The sequence below is a fragment of the Notechis scutatus genome, chromosome 5 (genome assembly GCF_049901735.1).
Source record: "Notechis scutatus isolate UNSWTSFEM ecotype Mainland chromosome 5, rNotScu1.2, whole genome shotgun sequence".
Classification (NCBI taxonomy): domain Eukaryota; kingdom Metazoa; phylum Chordata; class Lepidosauria; order Squamata; family Elapidae; genus Notechis; species Notechis scutatus.
Genome location: NC_142013.1, coordinates 71,029,831 through 71,050,713, shown reverse-complemented (window position 1 = coordinate 71,050,713; position 20,883 = coordinate 71,029,831). Strand labels below are relative to the sequence as shown.

Genomic DNA, 20,883 nt, shown 5'->3' with positions numbered 1-20,883 from the left:
GCAGGAACTGGGTTAATCTAGTGGCTAGTCTAGCAAAGAGAAGGACTGGGGAGATATGATAGCAATGCTCCAATATTTGAGAGGCTGCCACAAGAAGGGGTCAAGCTATTTTGCAAAGCACCTAAGCGCCAGATAAGGAATAATGGATGGAAACTGAACAAGGAGAGATTCAACTTGGAAATAAGGAGAAATTTTCTGACAGTGAAAGCAATTAACCAACAGCTTGCCATCAGAAGTTGTGGAAGCCTCATCACTGGAAGCTTTCAAGAAGAGACTGGACTGCCATTTGTCAGAAATGGTGTAGGGTCTGCTTGCAGAGTGGTGGTGGTGGTTGGCCTAGATGACCTACAAGGTCCCTTCCAACTCTATCTGTAAGTCTGATTTCAATCTGTAAGACTTCTTTGTAATAACATTTGCCCTCTGGAATGAGGTCCACCCCTCCAGGTTCAGATACCCCCAGACACACTTTGCTGATGGGCTTGCTATGGGCTATGTGATGACCCAGAGTGTAACACAAATGTAACAAAATCCAAAACGTAAATAAATGTCCTTTAAAGCCTCCAACTTGGCCCCACTGTTCAATAATTCTCAGTTGGAGATTAAACTTACTCAAAAATAGTCTTCAAAAGAAAGCAATACAATCCGAACTTAATGAGCAGATAAAGGTGAAATAAAAAACCAAACAAACTACAATGAAGAAATTTCCACAATGGACCAGGATAAGTAATTACCAAATTCAAGGAGATAACAAGGCAGTCTGTTGGAAGGACGCCAACCAAGATAACTTCAGCCCAAAATAGAACACACTTTGCTTCTGGCAACACTATTTGTTTTAATGTTTCTCTTATATACTATTCTCCCCAGCTGCCACCAATGAGGGGGATCATGGCCACTTCTTCTCTCATAAGCCAAGTTGTTTCCTTCCCCATTCCTCCCTGCGTGTCCTAAGATGCAGAGGGGATGGGCCTGGTTCTTCCTCTGACTCCCCAACTGGCCTCTGCCCTTCCCCAGCCTCCTCCACAACCTCCAGAGCCACACTTCCACTCCCTGTCAGCTGTTCCTCCTCTCCCTCAGAGTCCAACTTTACCAAGGGCATGACACGCTTTGAAGACCTAGCTCTTTGCACAGGCCTTTGGAAATAATGAGTGAATCTCCATTGTGTTATGTGAATTCATTTGTTTTTGCTTCCTGACTGGTGGAATGTCCCAGAAGAGAGAGGCAAAGAAACAGCAGAGCTTGGAATGTCTGGTAGGCAGGAAGAATGCAAAGACAGCCCTCCCTAGCAGTTCACAGAATATATTTATAGTTATGAAAGAAACTGCTTTAGTCTGACTAGTTTCTGTCTGTAGGTGAACAACAATAATGTAACTATGCGGAAGTAACGCCACATGTTGTTCTTGGAACTGATGCTGTTTGTTTTTTGTCATTTTGCCATCTTTTATGATCATATCAAACAAATAAAATGTACTATGAGAACTGGCAAGTAAGCAGGTATCCTTAAGCAAAAAATTAAGCTCAATGGATGAGTCATCAATCAGAAACAAAACACAGATGATTTTCTGCATTGGTGGTGGAACTCAGAAAAACCATTAGACCTTTGCAGAAGAAACATGCCCTGAACCTTTGAAGAAGAAAAAAAGACAGTGTAAAAAAGGTAACAGGATAGTAGTTTCCTAAAGAGCAGAAGGGATATAACTACAAAAAGAGATGTCACTCTGTTTGGCAATTCACTAGCACCTCAGTACTTAACTGCTTTAAAATGTGTTAAATTTGGTACTCAACGCATTTTGATGAGAACATTTTGACCTGATACACATCATTTGTTTGATACATGACATACAACTAGAACTTGCCAGTGTTGGCTGCCTCATGACTCACTACCCTTTCTGTCTGAAACAAAAGGTCATGTGTTAAGTCACGTAGCTTGTTTGGTACTCATTGTTTTCACTACTCATTCACATCTCCTGGAACTAATTAATAATGAGTATTGAGGTAACACTGTATAAGGAACTGAAGCAAGCCAACTTCATGGCTTGGCTTGAGTAGTGTGTTGTCTACTAGGAGCAAATGGCAGAAATGTGATAGAAGTGATAGTACAAAAAACCATCTACAACCATATCATGTCCTTTGAAGATCTAGGAAGGAAATTGAAGACCACTGGGAAGTTCTAATTCATCCCTCTGCTCATGGAATAAGACTGGGAAAGGAAGACGAGAACTTCACATGATTAATTGATTATGTAAATGGTGTTAATTGGAGTGATTTAGGTTTGGAGATTGTAGTCTTAATTCTTTAACTGTCAGACTAATAGGATGAGATGGGCTGAATTTCTCAAGAACCATGTTCTTGATCAAAGCAATGTTGGGTTTCATTATAACAAGGCACTTTAAACTGAATCTGATGGGGGTTGTAGAAGAAATAAGGACCTTAGAAAAAGAAAAAAGGAGTTCTGCTAAAATGTAACCTATTCAGCTTATTAAAACACAAGAACTATTAGCTCAAAACAGCCATGGCTTTTATTTGTTATATTACTATTTCTTAGCATTTAGAATACGGAAAAGATGCAGAATTGAATTTAAAATTTTATTGTAGAAAAAGTAAATATGACATAATAGGACTAATGATATTGGAGAATATATTAAAGCATAAGTATCTGGAAATAAAGAAAAGCATTACCTTATCCAATATTACCTTCCTAACCAAGAAGATAGGGATAAAATTTTCACAACACAATCTACAGATTTGTAAAATGATACCAAATAGTACTGTTAGTGATACCTTACACCAGCTGAGACAAATTCTGTCATATAGTCCTTCCAGAAAATTATTGACTTTTTTGCTGATAATTTTGTATTTTTGAGTGTAGAAAGGCACAAAAGGATTGACTATTTTTGACTTGATACTAGCAAATAAAATACTTGTTTTAAAAAGTAGAAGTAACAGAAATATAGGGGATAATTATTGTTTAATGCTTTAAGTTCTTAAAGTAAATCAAAGGTGGTCAAAAGCCTGATCTTTATAATCTCAGAACAATGATAAATAGAATTTCACTACAAGAGAAATAGATGGAAAACGGTTTGAAAACAGGAAGTTACTAAAACAATTGCAAACAATTCTAATAAGAAAAAAACGGAATGGAAGAAAAAAAACCCGATGAGATTATAAATAAAAAATCGTAATAAAGATATAAAGGCAGAAAAAGGCTTATATAGAAAATAGGAAAAGAGATAGAAACAAGGAAGGTACATACAGATAGCCTAGAACTGAAAAAAATGATGTCAGGGAAACTAAAGTTCTGAATGACTGAGGTTGGCAAAACATTGCAAATACCATCAGAAGTCTTATTTAGATAAGTTTAAAATAAAGGTTTAAAATAAATACGAAAACATTCAGAAAAAGAATTTTCTCCATACATCTATGTGAAGACAATTGAGCAATGGCTTGCAAATATTGCCAACTGCTCCACTGTACTTCTGGTCTTTCTTCTGGTCACATAATACAGGTAGAGCATAGCAGCCTGCCTTGTTCTTCTCAGTACATGTACATGCCCACAAACACACTGGGAAGTAGCACAAAGGGACATCATTAACAGACACACGGAGATGCAATATGTTACTTCATTATACAGTAGAAAATTCAGACACCCCTTACAGTCACTGTTACTATAAAGGTTTTAGAAATGATTCCAGAAACCAAACTCTGCTTGCATTCTATATCCTTTTTTGGCACAGTCCCCTCACAAAGATATGTGTTGCCCAATACTTTGAAGAGCAGAATTGAAGACTGAGATTGACACAAACTTGATCAGTTGAATATATGTTTATAAGATTTTAAATCCCTAGAGCCAAATGAATTGCACTTTAGATGATTAAAAATGGCCTTGCAATGGACAAAGAAGAAATAAACAGAAATCAAACCATATAATAATATTGGAACAAACTAAAGATTAAGACTGCTAGAAATAAAAAAGTTGTTTTATTTGATCAAGGATAAAATATGTTGTTACTTTTTGCTATCCTTTTTAGACTTTCTGCCCACAACATGACTGACGTGATATTTTATGAGTGTATTTATAGATAAGAGATGGGATAAAGTATTCATAACTTTAGAGAGAGTGAAGAATTACTAAATTTGTTGTACTAGTTGGGGAAGGTTGGAAGTCATTTCTTTTCTTATTATATTCTTAGATTTATATACTCCATGGAACAACTAGAAGAAACTGGAAATACTGAAAAAAGAAGATTGGGGAGATAGGTTTGTAGTATTCCATAGCAAATAATGGATGTTGATTAAGAGAATGCTTTCATTTCTATTTCTGTGCTAAGTAGAAGATTGGATTAAATAGTTAAAAAAGCCCACTCCAACTCTATAATTCTACTGTAGAATGAATTATGAACTCATTGAGAATTATGGTTATGGTGGCTTAGAACTATCCACAAAGCCAAAAATTAACTAATCATAGCATTAGATTGGCTAGATGACTTAACCCAATATGCTTAAAATTTTATCTAACTCTTCAGTCTTATTTCTATTTATACTGGGATAAATCTTTATAAACTTAACAAAGCTGATTTCTGAGGAAACATGGATAAGATTGAAGAGTAAAAATTATCTGAGCAGCAGAATACAGACTATGAAGATAAGAGTACATAGCGACTATCATATCATCATCTATTAATCAATTTATGCATAAATATCCCTTTATTTACTTTGAATTTTATTGGAGAAAAAGGAGATACTAGGAGTCAAATTCAACTCCAGGGTGACTTTAGATTTAAACTCACTTACTTGAATGTTTTCTTTTTTTAAAAAAAACTATTATATAGTCATCTCTACAATACATAGCATATGCTCTTCTAATATTTTGAGAGTGTAGCATTTAAAAAAACTGCTATAAATTGCAAGATTCTATCTCAGTAAAAAAAAATTGCCCAGTTAACTCTATTTAACTGTATTAAGGAAACATCCTGTCAAATACAGTTTTAAATAAGCCTCTAAACAAACTTTTGAAGTAAAGCCCAGGAAATCATTTTATTCCCCTTCAGCGTCAGACAACTTTGAAAAGGTTTTTTTTTAAATCTGACTTTTCAGTGCAACACTGACACCTGTTGCATTTTTTAAAATAGCATGCCACCCGCATTTTGATATTATCCCCATGAATTTCCTAATAGGTAGCTGTTGTCTTCTGTTATTCAACATATTTTCTGACATGAACAGAAAGGAAAAATATTTTAAAACAAAAAATAAAAAAATATTTCAGAGTATAACATCAATTAACACTATAATGTGATTATTATTATTTTTAAAAGAATGCTACAAACCTGCTCAGGTTCTACATGACAAAACATTGAAATCTTTTCTTTTACAGCCATTTCTATAGGTTTAGTACTTCTACAGACTATCTGTAAGGGGAAATATACACAGATTAGCAACACACTCTGGAATAACACTTTCCAAGAAGTAGTACTTTCCTCCTTTTTTTGTTTGATTAAAAGGCTTTTAAAGATTTTTAAGGGAAAAGAAGAAAAAGCAAAGTTTCAGCTTTCATAAAAATAAATCCCTTACCCTAACAACCTGTGATATAATTTCCAAATCTCACAATTAAATAATCTAAGATACCTCCTCGTAACCAATATCTTTCATCCAAAAAACATCCTGAGGTATTTTATAGTTAAGAATTTGAAAAATACTCTTTTAATATTATGCTGTGTCTATTTTGTTTTCAAACTGTCTAGTTACTAACCAAGAAAACTTCCCTCCCAAATACAATCAGCCTTTTCTTCTACCTGTGCTTCCTAATTGAAAGACAGTCATTTATCTTCGGGAAAATTAGTTGAAATTTATACATTGTTACATAACAAAATTTGGGGGCCCCAAACCAGCTTCTGAACTTGGCCAATATAGGCTTCAGTTATGGGGTTTTACCTAATTTAAATAAATGATGTAGGACCTTTTTCAGCAAAACTAGACACCATAATCTTATTAAAAGTATAATAAGATTAAACATGTAATATCTAGTATCTTTGCAAAAAAGCATTTAGTCAAAGTTATATTTTCTTATTCACCACTTAAGTAATAAGTACACAATGAGCAACCAAAAATATAATGCAATTACATCAGGCAGATAACCTGCATATACTTCTGTTTAAAATTTCAGCTAATATGCCACGCTGCAAGCAAATATGTTATGCTCATCAATACTTAATCAGGCAGTTTTTATCTAATATAAATAACAATGTGAACCTATTTGGTAATCAGAAAATTCCCACTTAGATTCGCTGCCTGAATAAAAAATAATATCCTAATATACATTGCAAGTTAGTGAAACTATAAACATACCAACCACTTCCATTCTAACAATATAATTCTGTACTTTTTTCAGATGCAATATTGCAGAGTGTATTAAAACTCACCAAATCAGGAGAAAGACCAAGACCCCTTAAAGCACGGACACTGTTTTGAGTAGGCTTTGTTTTCTGTTCACCAGTAGCATTAGGCTGAAAAATATAATTAGAATTCATTCATTTTTTTAAAAAAAACACTTCAATGGAGTAATATATGCACATAGGAATAAGAATAATTAAAATTTAATAGATTTACAGTGAAACATTGATTTAATAATCCCTCCAATAAGTAGAATTGGGATGCAACAGACTCAATTTCAATCTCCTTTCAAGTCCATTCCATCTGAAATAGTTTGGATAATGTAGTGTAGTTAAAATTACCTTAATTCTACCTTAATTTTATTTTAACCACAGTAACATTAAACAAATCACACAATGTTATGTGAATGACCTAAATTGCACATTTTCCTATTTAATAGGCATTTGGCCTCATTGGTCTATCAAAGTTTTCACTATTTTTATTATTTTGTTTGTTTTTTTCATTCAGTAACTGGGGTTCTCCAGCTGAGCCTATCTGCACTAACCATGGTCCTTATTCACAACACATTTCACAGTATAGTTTCCCATTTACTTTCCCATTAGTTTCCCCTTTCCTATTCTGGTGATAATTAATTCTTCTTTAATATTTTTGTGTTGAGGTCTGACAAAAATCAAAAATATATTGTGTATGTAAAATAACTTTTGGCTAATGCTATGTGAAGTGTGGTAGTCAGCATTCTGCTTTACTAAACACAGCCAATATATACAGACATAGCATTTATTACCAACTTCAGTTTTAAATCTGCACTGAAGAAACCAACCGCATGACTAGTCTAACATCAACACGTTGTCTCACTTTGCATTGTCCAGAAGTCATTATAGCAGCAGCTTTAAAAAGCCTACATTCTATTTTATTATCTTCTTTCTTTCTTTCTTTCTTTCTTTCTTTCTTTCTTTCTTTCTTTCTTTCTTTCTTTCTTTCTTTCTTTCTTTCTTTCTTTCTTTCTTTCTTTCTTTCTTTTTCTTTCTTTCTTCCTTCCTTCCTTCCTTCCTTCCTTCCTTCCTTCCTTCCTTCCTTCCTTCTCTTTCTTTCTTTCTTTCTTTCTTTCTATATTATTTCATGGCTTTTCAGTAAAGTATACTCTTGGAGAAAAAAACATGTCTCAAGAACTTCTTTTGCTGGCTAGCATATTGGGACGGTTGACATTAAGCCAGTTCACTCAGTAAGCCTACCTGGACTCCACCTTGAGATCAACCTTGAGGTGTCAACTGTGGCCAAAGACACAGAGGAGAAAAAGAAGCCAGAAGAGATTCCAGCTCAGGAGGAATCAGCACTGCTTCAAGCTGCAGAAGGAACGCAAGCTGTTGGCATGCGCCCAAAGCAAAAACCTGAGAAGTTGGAGCAGTCACCCGCAGCTATAAAGGAATGAGTAAGGGAAGCCCCATACCAGGGGCTGAAGACCCACTGGGTGATGAACGTGGGCAAGACAATGGAGGCAGAAAACCCCCTTCTCCCTAACAGAGTCAACATGGTCCGAAGCAGTAAATGGAAAGTGAGGCAATTAGCCAAATGGGACTACCCCACTGAGTGGAAGATCCCAAATGCTGGTCACAGCTTGTCCATGGAGCAGTTGAGAGATTGGTAGAGATCCATGCAGCAATGACACCAGGAAAAACCCTGACAGGCCTGGTAACTCCCCTTCCCCCTATATTTCAGCTGGTGACACCAATAGCAACAGCTGTGGTTGGAGCCCCAACGCAAGCAGCAGTCGCCTTCATCACGACACCTCCTCCTCTGCAATTAGCAGCACCGGTGGCACCAGCCATGGTTGGGGCCCCAGCGAAAGCGCTCACAGCTTAGATTCTGGCACTGGTGGTGGCAGCTGGGATTCCACCTCCTGAATATGTTCTGATACAGGAGGATTGACAGCCACCACCTTTGATGGTCCATTTCAATGGGTACCCAAGTCACCTAGCCCATTTCTTGGCTCAGGTTTGGCACCACATGGAATGTTATGGAGTGATGTACCCATATGATGTGACTCAGGTCCATGTCATCATGGTCAACCTGGAGGAAAGCGCTTCAGAGTGGTTGGTGTCATTGCATAATGAAGAAACCCCAGAACTACATGACCTTGATGCTTTTATGCAAGCCCTATGAGAGTGAATGGAAGACCCTATGGCGGCTCGATGCATGGAAGACCGTATCCATTCCTTAAAGCAAAGGAAGCAACTGGTGATGGAGTATATCCAAGACTTCTGCCATCTGCCTATACTCCTAAGAGATTGGTCTGAATGGATGTTGATCCACCATTTCAGAGAAGGATTAAACAAGAAGTTGTACCAGAATTGCCTGCCCAGAAGGGTGCTGCACAACCTGCAAGCATAGTACCACATGGCCACAGAGGTGGAGATCGACCTGATGGAATTCCATGAACACACTGGGCATGAGACTTGACCCCGCCAGCTAATGAAGAGGCAAGCAGCTCTCAGGGGAGAAAGAGGGAGCCCGCCACCATTCAGAGGAAGAAGACCCCACCAGAACCTTGGTGGCTGCTTTTGGGTGGAAAGGAGGGACACTGAGTTGTTGAATGCTTCAAGCCACAGTCAGTGACGGTCCCCCATCTCTGAGCCAAATGAAGAAGAAAAAAGCTCTGCTGAAACCAAAAGAGAAAACTCATGCAGGACAACAGGTTGGTGAGTTCTCCCCTCTGTCCAGTGAGGGGAAGGGAACTCCAGCCACTGCCAAGATGGGATCAGTCTTCTATGAGAGTGACAATGAAGATGACGACCTGATGATAAATGGCACCATCATCCCCTTGACTGCTAGGGTGGATAGTTCAATGTCCTCCTCAGGAGTAAAGGGGACCCTTATGGCCTTCTTGGACTCAGGGTGCACCAGATACCTAGTTAGCCCGCAAGTAGTAGAGAAACTAGGAAGGAGGCTAAGGAAGCTAAGAAAACCTGTAGCATTTCCCCAGCTAGACAGTGCAATGCCTAACCACACCTGTGGAGCTAAAAGCCGGGACCAACAAAGAAATTCATTTTATTGTGGCCCTGGGGGTGACAGAGGCCATGGTCCTGTGCCTGGCATGATGGAAGAAATGGAGCCCATCAGTCAATTGGGACAGAGACAAACAGCGGATATGAAGGAAAACATCCAGCCAGCAGAAGTTAGGGAAAGTGCTAAGAAGCTGCCTTGCTTGCGGGTAAGAAAGTGAAAGAAGAAACAGCTAAAATCCTAAAAGAGAGTGATAGCTCAGAACCAGTTTCCCAAGGAATATCGGGACCTGGCCAAGATTTTTGGCAAGAGGGAATCCGGCACACTTCCACCCCACCATCCCACAGACTGTGCAATTGAGATTGTACCCAGGGCTAAGCTGCCAAAAGCAAAGCTATATTCTATGACAGCCAGGGAGATGGGACAGCTCCATGAATTTATATATAAGATCTTAGCTACGGGATGTGTTCAATAGGTGAACTTGAGAATGGTGGCCACTGTGCTATTCAAAGAGAAGATGGATCCCTTAGGTTGTGCATCAACTATAGAGGGCTAAATTGTATATGTCTGGAGAATACGTACCCCCTTCCCTTAATGCAGGACATTTTGGGCCATCTTGCAAAGGGGAAAATTTTCACCAACCTAGACTTGAGGAAGGCATACTACCGAGTGAGAGAGCATGAAAGCCAGGTGCTACTAATTCTTGCTGATGCCATTTGGGCTACAAGGATCCCCAGCAGTGTTCATGCAGTTAATAAACGAGGTCCTGTATGAGCACTTGTACAAGAGGGTCCTGGTGTATCTGCAGTAGTCAACTCCACCATCCTCTCCAAGCAATTAGCAGCATCAGTCCTTATGAGACAGCAGGAAGCATCGTCATCAATGTTGACCAAGGACTTGACACAGGGGAAGAGTAGTTCCAGCAACACAAAAGAGACGGTTTGGCATGGATGAGGAACAAACTATAATTCCTAGGATGTATCTTTTACAGGTATTATCTTTAAATAGATTTCTTTCAATTAAGTGTTATTTTTAAATAGATTTGAAGTTAAAGTTTGCATTTAAACAACACACTTCCCTGGATATTGAATTGACCCATCTGAGGATTCACACAATGTACTATGTTAGAAATTAACCAAACAGGCTTGATTTACAAAACATACTAAGGCACAAAAAAGCCTAACCCAAGTTTAGTATTTGCAAAATACACATACTCTATTAGGGTTAGAGTTTGATCTAACTATATGTTCCATATAAATACAATAAAGGCCTTCAAATGTTTATTCACTGATTGAAATAAATACAACACAAGACTTTCCAATCTTTCCTAGAATCATTCAGTCTAAAATGTTTTGTTGGCAATTAATGAACAACAAGAATATATCTAAGAGCATACAATTTCAGCTTCATTTACTTCTTCAAAAACCTCTGAATTAATATTTTATCAAATTTAAAATGTGTAAAGCAGTAACATATGATGAGAAATACTTACCTGTGGTACTAAGCTGACATGAATGTTGCAGAAGTTCTCTCTTTTGGCCTTAAATTGAAACTGTCGAAAAGCTTCTACAAAGGGCATTCCCTCAATATCTCCAATAGTTCCACCCAACTAAAAGATAACATATGCAGTTAATTAGTTTGAGCAAATGAAAAAGCATAGTTCCATCTATACTTCAGTTTAAGGATGTTTTAAAAATGTATATTAGATGTTCCCAGTAATAATTTGGGCAAATTTGTGAGATTATTGTTTTTATGGTTTCATTTTATAGTTTCATCAATGTCATTGTGATATTCTTCACTGCTCAGAGTCTATTGGTTCCATTCCTTCCTCGGAGGATGGTTTTAATTGCTGATGGTAAGAGAAGCTGATTTAATGATTTCTTATTTGTGGGTTGTCACAGAGGTCAGTCCTTCCCCCACCTCTCATATCGCTATTTATATCTACATGAAGCCACTGACAGAGTCATCTAATATTTGGTATTTGGTACCATCAGTATGTTGATGATACTCAACATTACATCCCTATCTGGGACCATGCTGCTGATATTTTCCCAGCGCTTGGAAGCTGTGAACATCTGGATAGGAAACAACAAGCAAAAATTGATCCCTAGCAAGAAGAAGTAGTTGTCCTGTCAGACAGGCCCCAGCTACTCCCTAGGAAAGAATGACACTTGACTCCATAGGTTTCAGAGAAAATATACTTTTACTAGACAGGCTGAGTGCAGAGTGGAAGAGGCAAGCTCTGAGGAAAAACCATGCAAAAATCATATATTGAAAAAAATCCCCAATGCCCCAAACCCTCCCCCCACCCCCAGGAGACCAATCCAATCAGGTCTCATTCTGATGTTTTGAGAACTCAGTGCCTCAGGCACTGTTATAAATTTATTTCACAGGACTGGCTTCCTTGAAGTTCGGCAGATGGATCAGTTTAGAACCTCTGGTTCCTGTTAGTGTCCATATTCCCTAATTCCCATAGCATTCGTTCACACTTCCAACACACTTCCCCTCCCAGATGCCCCTTCCCCCTCCCTGGGTTATGGCAGTTGCTACGCTGTTTCTCCAACAATATGGCCTCCCCCAATAGGAAGTCCCAGCATGTTTTATAGGCATGAAATGAAATTAAGCCCCTCCCCCCAAATTAAGGCCTATATTAAAACATGTGAAATGGGGGGAATGGTGGGGGGGCTTGCCATTAGGAAGTACTTTTGTTGCACACCTGGATATGGTGCTGCCTGCGTTGACCCCGATACGAAGTGCCCCACCAACGCCGAGGTCAACATCCAAGCCATCGCCGCCCACCCGAAGATGCAAGGGGGGGGGGGAAATTAAGTCACCCCTGAAAAGACGGCCTAGCCATTTTTTCGGGGCTCAAAAAAAAAAATAAGATCCGGCCTTATTATATGAGAAACACGGTAGCAAGCTTCAAAGAAAACAAAGATGAGTAGCTGACATTCGGCCCACCTTTGTAAAGGTGTTGGCTTTAAAAGAGAAAAGAAAAGAGAATCTTATGTATTCAATTGAGGTTGACATTTTACGTTTGTTGGGTTATTTATTGTGGAAAGCATGAAAGAGTTTGTCACCTCTAATGTGGCGTCCATCAACCCATTCAGATTGGGGAGCAGTGAACTGTTTCCATGCAATCAACTACTGGATCCTGCCCTTGTGTTTTCGAGAGTCCAAAATTTCTTTCACCTCAAAATGTTGTTCCCCTTCTATGAAAATTGGAAGGGGTAGTGTGGGAGGAAGTGGCCGAAGGGAACAGGCTACAGTGAAATGAACTGGGGGAATTCTTTTCAGGTTTTTGTGCAAGTCCAATTGTACTGTGACTCAGTTGATAATTTTGTTAATTCAGAAGGGACTAATCTACTTAGAGCCCAGTTCTTTGGATTGTTGGGTACAATATATGTATTTTATGGAGAGGTATACTCTGTCTCCCATTTTAAATTCTTTTGGTTTGGCACATTTTTTAATCAGTCTGTCATTTATAGCTTCTCATGCTTTCTTGAGTGCTACTGGTGTGTTATTTTGTAATTGTTTTGTAATTTATAGGCTTCTCATGCTTTCTCAAGAGTGCTACTGGTGTGTTATTTTGTAATTGTTTTGTAATTGTTGTAGACATTCTTATAATGAGGGTTTGTCCAAAGATAGTTCTGGGATTGCTAAAAAGTCCTGATCTGAAGCTACCTTGAAGGGAGTAAACCTGGTGCTGCTATGCACTAAATTATTATATGCCACTTCTGCAAACAGTAAAAAATCAAACCAATTATCCTGTTGATAGTTAATATGGCATATGAGGTACTGTTCCAGTATTGAATTGGCTCATTCGCACCTCCTATTCATTTGAGGGGGTGGGAGGAGCTTAAGCCTTGGGCAGTCCCCATGAGTTTCAAAAATTCAAGCAAGGTGAATTGCACCCCTCTGTCAGTGAAGTCTGTAAATATGCTGCACAAATAGCTTAACCAAAGTATGGGCTAATGGGATCTTTGAGCAAGGGATAAAGTGGACTACTTTGGAGAATAAGTCAGTAACCACCCGAATTATGGTGTTCCCAGCACTCTCAGACAGTTCCCCTATAAAGTCCACAGATCCATGGTCGTCCTTCATTTCCAAGGGACATGGGGATTTGCCACTGGTTGCAGTAGTCCCATGGGTTTCCCTGGTTGTCTTTTGGCTGACATACATACTGGGCAACTGGCTACATAGCTTTCGATGTCCTTTTTGAAAGATGGCTACCAGAATTGTCGTTTGACTAGGTGTAGGGTCTTTACAAAATCGAATGCCCTGAGGCTTTTGAGTCATGGCAAGTTTGTAAAACCCTCTCCCTGATAAGGTCTGTGGCTGTAATTCACCCTTGAAAGACTGTTTGCCAGGACTTTGCTGGATGTGAATGATAGGAATTCACATTAGCCTAATAAAAAGGGGTTTTGTCAAGACAAGGAGTCTGTTTCGTGATTTTGTGAAGCCTAGGTCAGAACATTTTCTTCCAAATCCTTCTCCTTCACCCCCAGGGTGATCAACCAGCAGGGCTTCTGGGCTTCCTCATGGATCCCCAGCCATTCAAGCTTCTCTTTGGTTGGGTGTCCTCACAAGTTACAGCTTCCTCCAGGCCACTTTTATGGCTTGCCATTTTTTGCTCAGTCCCCTCAATAGACATTGATCTCCTGGTTAACTGCAACAGCAGCGCTTGTCTACTGTCAGACTGGCCCTAGCTACTCCCTAGGAAACAACGATCCTTGACTCCATAGGTTTTAGAAAATGGTACTTTAAGATATGAATTACAATATACTTCGATTTTTTGGGTATTTGTTTATCGAAAATTCCTAGAAGGAAGGACTCTGGTTTGTACTCTATTTGTTCCTTGGTTATTTCCTCTAGCCAGCGCCTAATTTTTTGCCAGTACTTCTGGGTTCATATCTTAACCACAGCCAGACTGGCATTTGCCCAGTGCTGGAAATTATCTTCCATTCCCACTGAACATATGGTTATTCAGAAAATTTTACAATGCGCCGAAATGGACAAACTAACCCAAGCACTAAAAAATAAAGAATCCTCATCCTATTACAACAATTGGAATCCTTTGTATAATTGGCTAAACCAAAGATAGATCACCTCTAGGAAAATTATGGCCGAGGGCCTTCGAAGCAGAGATAAAGAAAAGCACCGCAGATGATACTTTTGAAGAAGAAAGGATCTTACAGACAGTCACAAAATATGGTTTTATTTTAACTGTTTTCCCTACTCTATCCTTCCCCTCCCTTACTCTTCCCTTTCCCCTCTCTTAGGTTTTCCTCTCTCTCCCTCTTGGTCTATGCCAAGGCCTATTTGTCTTTTTGTTGTACATGATTTGTAGTTGTGTTGTTCTTTTAAAGGTAAAACTAATAAAGTATTTTTCCAAAAAAAAAGAAAATGGTACTTTTACTAGAGATGCTGAATGCAGTGTGGATGAGGCAAGCTCTGAGGAAAAACCACATGAAAATTTTATATTGAATGTAATCCCCAGTATTCAAAACTCACCCCCCTAGGAAAGCAATCCAATCAGGTCTCGTTCTGATGTTTGGAGAACTTGGTGCCTCAGGCACCAGGGTAAATTCCTTTCACAGGGCTGGCTTTCTTGAAGCTTGGCAGATGGCTCAGTTTGTCATCTCTGGTTCCTGTTAGTGTCAATACTCTCCATTTCCCCATAGCATTCTTTCACACCTTCAGCACACTTTCCCTCCCAGATGCCCCCTCCCTCCTGCTTATGACAGCTGCTAGCGACTTCAAAGAAAGCAAAGATGAGCAGCTGACACATCCATTGGAATTCAAAAGAGGAAATAGTCAGATAGGAGACAGCATACCTGCAGCCTGTTTGTGGATGGAGCAAGAAGCTTCTTTAGCTTCTCAGGCAGTAAAAGAGACAGTGGAAAATTTGTCTATGGAGATTCTCAATCATCCAAGTCATGGTTATTCCAAAGGTGCTTTTTCCAAAAGAAATTGGGCTTTCTTATTTTTTTTCTATGAAAACATTTTGCTTCTCATCCAAGAAGCTTTTCATCGCTCCAAGAGTTAGAACTGAAAAGCTTTGGAAGAAGCATTTTTGGGACAATGCAAAGTTTATAACTTCATCGTACTTGCAAGATTCTCTTCATATAGGTTACAATAAACTGGATTTAGCCTACCAGGTTGTGTTTCCTGTCTAATCTGTCTGGCAAGGCTGACACCTACGAAGGAGCAAGTTCATGACTTGGGGCTCCTCTGGATTTGCAGTTCCCGTTGAAACAGCAGGTGGAAGCTGCAGTCATGAGGGCCTATGCCCAGTTGGGGCATAGTTGCTCCCCAGCCTGAGGTGAGATGATTTTATTCCCATTTTAGTAGCAATTCTACCTTTCTGGAATGTCCTCCTGCTGGAGGTAAGATTAGTTCCTACATTAATTGCCTTCTGGAAGCAGCTGAAAATAGAGCTCTTCTGGAAAGTGTTTAGCACTTGATAGCAAGATTTCAGGTTATTTTCTATGATTTTTAGAGTTTTTGTATTATTACTTTAATGCTGCCATGGATGTTTGAATTGTATTCCTATAAACCACCAAGAGTCTCTTGGAATTATAGTCAAGACTAAATATAATAAATTAGCCTTTGCTCATAGCTACATACAGAAAGTTCATACTCACTTCAATTACACATATCTGTGGTTCTTTCTTATCACCATCCACAGGAACTTTCGCCTGATTCATTACCCATTCTTGAACAGCATCAGTAATATGAGGTACAACTATAAATCAAATGAAATATTAATGCAACAGAAAATTGGATATACATTATTTCATGGAAGTGTTCCAAGTATTAAAGTTATAATTGCAATTACAGCTACAGTACGATCTTTTCTTGAGATCTTAGAAGATTCTATAGTAATCTGATCAAATGAACTAGTAAGAATAAAGTGTAATTGCTATGTGAATTCTTAGAAACTTATTTACTATTGAATGATAGAAATAATTGCAACTTGAGTAAGAATATTTTAATATAAAATTTAACAATACAGTGCAAACATAAGTGCATCAATAGCTACCTGGTAACTAAGGATAGCAATTTGTATCTTTCAAAAAGTACTTTATAAGGATTGAAATGAAAACATACATGGGAAAAGAATGACCTCAGTTCTGTAAGCGACAATCATTTCTCTAGCAAATGACTAGCTATATGTTTGAATACTGTTCCTGTAAGCATTGCACTGTATGCAGGACTTCTTCTAAAGGAGCTAAGGAAGTTCTGGGCAGTTAGATTTGTTATTGGGATAGAATGAAGTGAACATTGTTTTCTCATTTGTATTTTCAGTATACAATATATGAATATGGAGCTTGGGAACATTATCAAGTGACAATACTGAATTTTGGAGGTCCTTCTGTGGGTATATCCATGAAGTGAATTATTAAGGAGAGTGCTTTTCAGCATGGCATGATTTCTTTCTTCTTACTGGGATCAATCTGAGTCTTATTATCAATTTTGTTTAAGTATTTTAACAAAGGTTAATTGGTTAAAACCACAGGTGTCAAACTCAATCGCATCACGTGATGAATCGTGACATATTGCGATGTTTTTTCCCTTTGCGGAACTGGGGTGGGCATGGCCTGAACAAGACATATCTGGCCCATGGGTTGCCAGTTTGACAGGCCTTTTAAATAATTATAAATTATACTTAAACATGCCCTTTCCTTAATTACTTTTGTCTTTTGTTTTTCATTGATGCTGTAAAAACAGGAGTCCCTAATCCCCAGGCCACAGACCGGTATCAGTCCAAGGTCTGTTAGGAACTGGGCACACAGCTGGAGATGAACAGTGAGTGAGTGAAACCAAAACCATCCCACCCACCCTGGTCCATAGAAAACTTGTCTTCCACAAAACTGGTCCCTGATTGGGAACTGCTGTCTAAAACATTCAAAGAATATGTTTAATCTTTGAAAGTTATATCACATTGTTAACAACACAGTGAACTATTTCACAATTTGTGTCAAGCCTTGAGTTTTTATATAGTTTACTGAGTAAGCTAGAATTAACTGAGTTTGTACAAATTTACCACCGTGGATTACTGAGGTGGTGAATTGGACAATTACATGCACTATATCTCAGGAAAGAAGTGAAATAATTTGCTTTTTTTTTAAACACAAAGATACCTTGAACAGTTTTTCCCAAGTAATCTCCATGCCTTTCTTTATTGATGACATGTTGGTAGATCTTTCCAGTGGTGATGTTATTATCCTTGTAAAGGCTAATGTCTAAGAATCTTTCATAGTTTCCCAAGTCTAGATCAACTTCTCCACCATCGTTTAGTACAAAAACTTCACCTGAACAAACAAAGCAGTGATTCTGAAACATACGAAATACTTAGTAAAATATGCTATATTGCATTTTTACTAAGACACAATAGAAGTTCTACTAAATAGTACTCCTTAGTAGTAGGAATAGAAAATGAAGGCATTTCTAGAGTAATTTTTACTTATAAACATGAACTCAGAGTCCAGTAGATTTACTATTTACATGTATAATCATATGTACACACAGAGTGTATATCTATAGTGTGTATATAGTACATATATAATAATATATGTCCCACAATACAAAGAATGCTAAGGAACTGAAAAGAGAGTAGAAAAGAGCAATAAAGATGGTAAAGAGCAGAAATCCAAACTTAAAATAAGAAGGGATTTTCTGACCACAAGACCTATTAAATAGTTGAAAAGCCTGTCTTTTAGAGGTTCGATACTGCATCACTGGAAATTTTCAAACTAAGTTAGACATCCATTTGACTGAGATTTTGCAGGCTTCCTTCTATGGCAGGAAGTAGAATTATTAGAGCTCTGGAGATCTTCATAGTAATAAATATTAAGTTGCATAGAAAAATAGAATGTTCAATATTACATAAAACAGTCACATAAGATGCATGAGACTTGAAGCTTAGAATTATAATTTGTATTGCCTGTACTACCTTTCTGACTGTCAATGGCTTCTTGCATTTCCTCAGTTACGTATTTGGAAGGAGGAGGAGCTACTACCATTTTATTATTAATAACAGTAAACTAAGGAAGCTTTGCATCAGGACTCAGTATTACCAGACACTATCAGCACCCTATATCCTACAACAACCTAATCTACAAAACTATAAATAAAAATGTATGCCAAATCCTTTGAGATTGTCAAAACTTAATGGGATCTATGGAAAATCCAACAGCTTTTAATTTTTTAGGAGATTTATTATTATTTTGTGGAGACACATATTGTATAAACTTGTGATTATGTTACCATCTGAACTCTACAGCACATGACTATGGCAGGCAGATGTTTTGAAATACCGTTCAAAATAAGGGCCTTAAAAATGCCATTCATGACCATCAGATTTTATTCTCTTCAGGCAGTAGAATAAGCTATAACAAGGTTGAAATAAATGAAATTTCTATTTAAATATTTGTGCATAAAAGGGAAATGGAATTAATAAAATATACATTCTGAAATTCCATTTTGTAAAAAAAAATGCCACAAATACCATGCTCATATGGTGAGAACGTTCCAGCATCTATGTTAATGTAGGGGTCTATTTTGATTGCAGTTACTCGGAGGCCACATGATTTCAGGATGGTACCTATGCTGCTTGCAATAATTCCTTTGCCAATACCCGAAATGACACCACCAGTCACCAGGATATATTTCATGGGGAAATTATGGATATGCTGCATCACTTGAGCTGGAATCCTAAAAATGAAAAGGTTAGATATAGATATCTTTATTCACACATGAAGTAACTATCATAGCATATAATATGCATTTAGCACGGTAGGACTAAAATTAAGAATTTAAGAAATTAAATAATAACAAATACATTTACTTATAGCATAATGTACAGTTATATGTATTTGCCATCAAAATAAATTGCAAATGACAGACAACTAAAATAGCAATAGGAATAGCATTTAGACTTATATACTACTTCACAGAGCTTTACAGCCCTTTCTAAGCGGTTTACAGAGTCAGCATATTGTCCCCAACAATATAAGTCTTCATTTTATGAATTTCGGAAGGATGGAAGAATGAGTCGCCTTGAGCCTGGTGATATTCAAACTGCCAAATTGCAGGCAGTCAGCAGTCAGCCAGAAGTAGCCTGCAGTACTGCATTCTAACCATTGTGCAATTATGGCTAAAGGTTTACCAGTTTAACAAATAGTAGAATATTTAAAAACAAGATGCAGAGATATAAGATACATGCCACTTCAAGCAAATGAATTTTTAATTCATGGAACTGAATTAATTACTTAATTTAATTAAAATTAATTCTAGAAATAGATATGCAAGAATGTCGGTGAAAATGTGTGAATGAAAAGTGTTGTTGCAATTCCTGTTAGGAAAAAAAAAATCAATGTTGGGGATCCTAAGAAAGAAGACATTAAAACAGCCAGTGTTTATTTTACAAAAACAAATGGCATACTTTGAATTGAAATTGTGTCATGTAATTTTCAGATCGATTTAGTTTTCTTGGCAATAATATAAAAAAGGTTTACCATTGCTTTCATCTATGGCAATGTTTCTCAATAGAGGCAACTTTGAGATTGTGGACTTCAACTCCCCAGAATTCCCCAAACAGCAAGGAGTTTGAAGTTTTTCAACCTCTTTTTTAATCCAGTCTGCATTTGTCATGGAAGTCTCTCATTAAAATACTAATCAGGCCTAGCATTTAAGTTTAAGCATATCTCCTGGGAGCTTAAATGAGTAAAAATAATTTTGACTGATCATATCTCAAACAGGAAATTGCAAAGATGAAAAGTACAAAAAGTGCAACTCATGTGTTCAAGAGAACAGCTGAATGTCAAATACCTCTCGGATTAGGAAATGGTAAACACCAAGTAGTCTCAAAGAAATTTTGGTAGCCGTTAAGTGGTTAGAGGAGAAATAGAAAAGTTACTGCAGCAGCAAAGAGAAGCAAAATTGCCAAAGATGGTAGATAATGAAGATGAGAGAAGGCTTAAAGGAGTTAGGCCAAGAGAGAGTCTAAGTTTGTTTGTCTCTAAGGATGCAAGGACTTCTGGGCTGTCCTTCACCTTTCAGATAATCAGAGTTGGAAGGGACCTTGTAGGTCATCTAGTCCAACCCCCCCGCCCAAGCGGGAGACCCGACACCATTTCTGACAGATGGCAGTCCAATCTCTTCTTGAAAGTCTCAAGTGATGATGCTCCCACAACTTCTGAGGGCAAGGTGTTCCATTGGTTGATTGTTCTCACTGTCAGAAAGTTTCTCCTTATTTCCAGGTTAAATCTCTCCTGGTTCAGTTTCTATCCATTACTCCTTGTCTGGCCTTTGGGGACTTTAGAAAATAGCTTGACCCCTTCCTCTCTGTGGCAGCCCCTCAAATATTGGAAGACCGCTATCATGTCTCCCCTGGTCCTTCTCTTTACTAGACTAGCCAAGCCCAGTTCATGTAACGGTTCTTCATATGTTTTAGTCTCCAGTTCCCTAATCATCCTGGTTGCTCTTCTCTGT

The 20,883-nt window shown here is 37.9% G+C and overlaps 1 protein-coding gene across 10 annotated transcripts in view; it reads right to left on the bottom strand.

The window, feature by feature from the left end:
* CTPS2 (CTP synthase 2) overlaps positions 1 to 20,883 on the bottom strand; it is a 158,264-nt gene that overhangs the window by 110,643 nt on the left and 26,738 nt on the right. For 7 of the 10 annotated variants that reach the window (XM_087966978.1, XM_087966980.1, XM_087966976.1 and 4 more), the window contains 6 exons: positions 18,899 to 19,104; positions 17,532 to 17,702; positions 16,032 to 16,132; positions 10,877 to 10,993; positions 6,414 to 6,497; positions 5,322 to 5,402 (listed from right to left, as the gene is read on the bottom strand). In XM_087966978.1, the coding sequence (XP_087823104.1) occupies positions 5,322 to 5,402; positions 6,414 to 6,497; positions 10,877 to 10,993; positions 16,032 to 16,132; positions 17,532 to 17,702; positions 18,899 to 19,104 (760 nt within the window). Of the gene's footprint in view, positions 1 to 5,321; positions 5,403 to 6,413; positions 6,498 to 10,876; positions 10,994 to 16,031; positions 16,133 to 17,531; positions 17,725 to 18,898; positions 19,105 to 20,883 lie in introns of all 10 variants that reach the window. The other 3 variants (XM_087966983.1, XM_087966981.1, XM_087966982.1) reach the window with 1 other exon arrangement.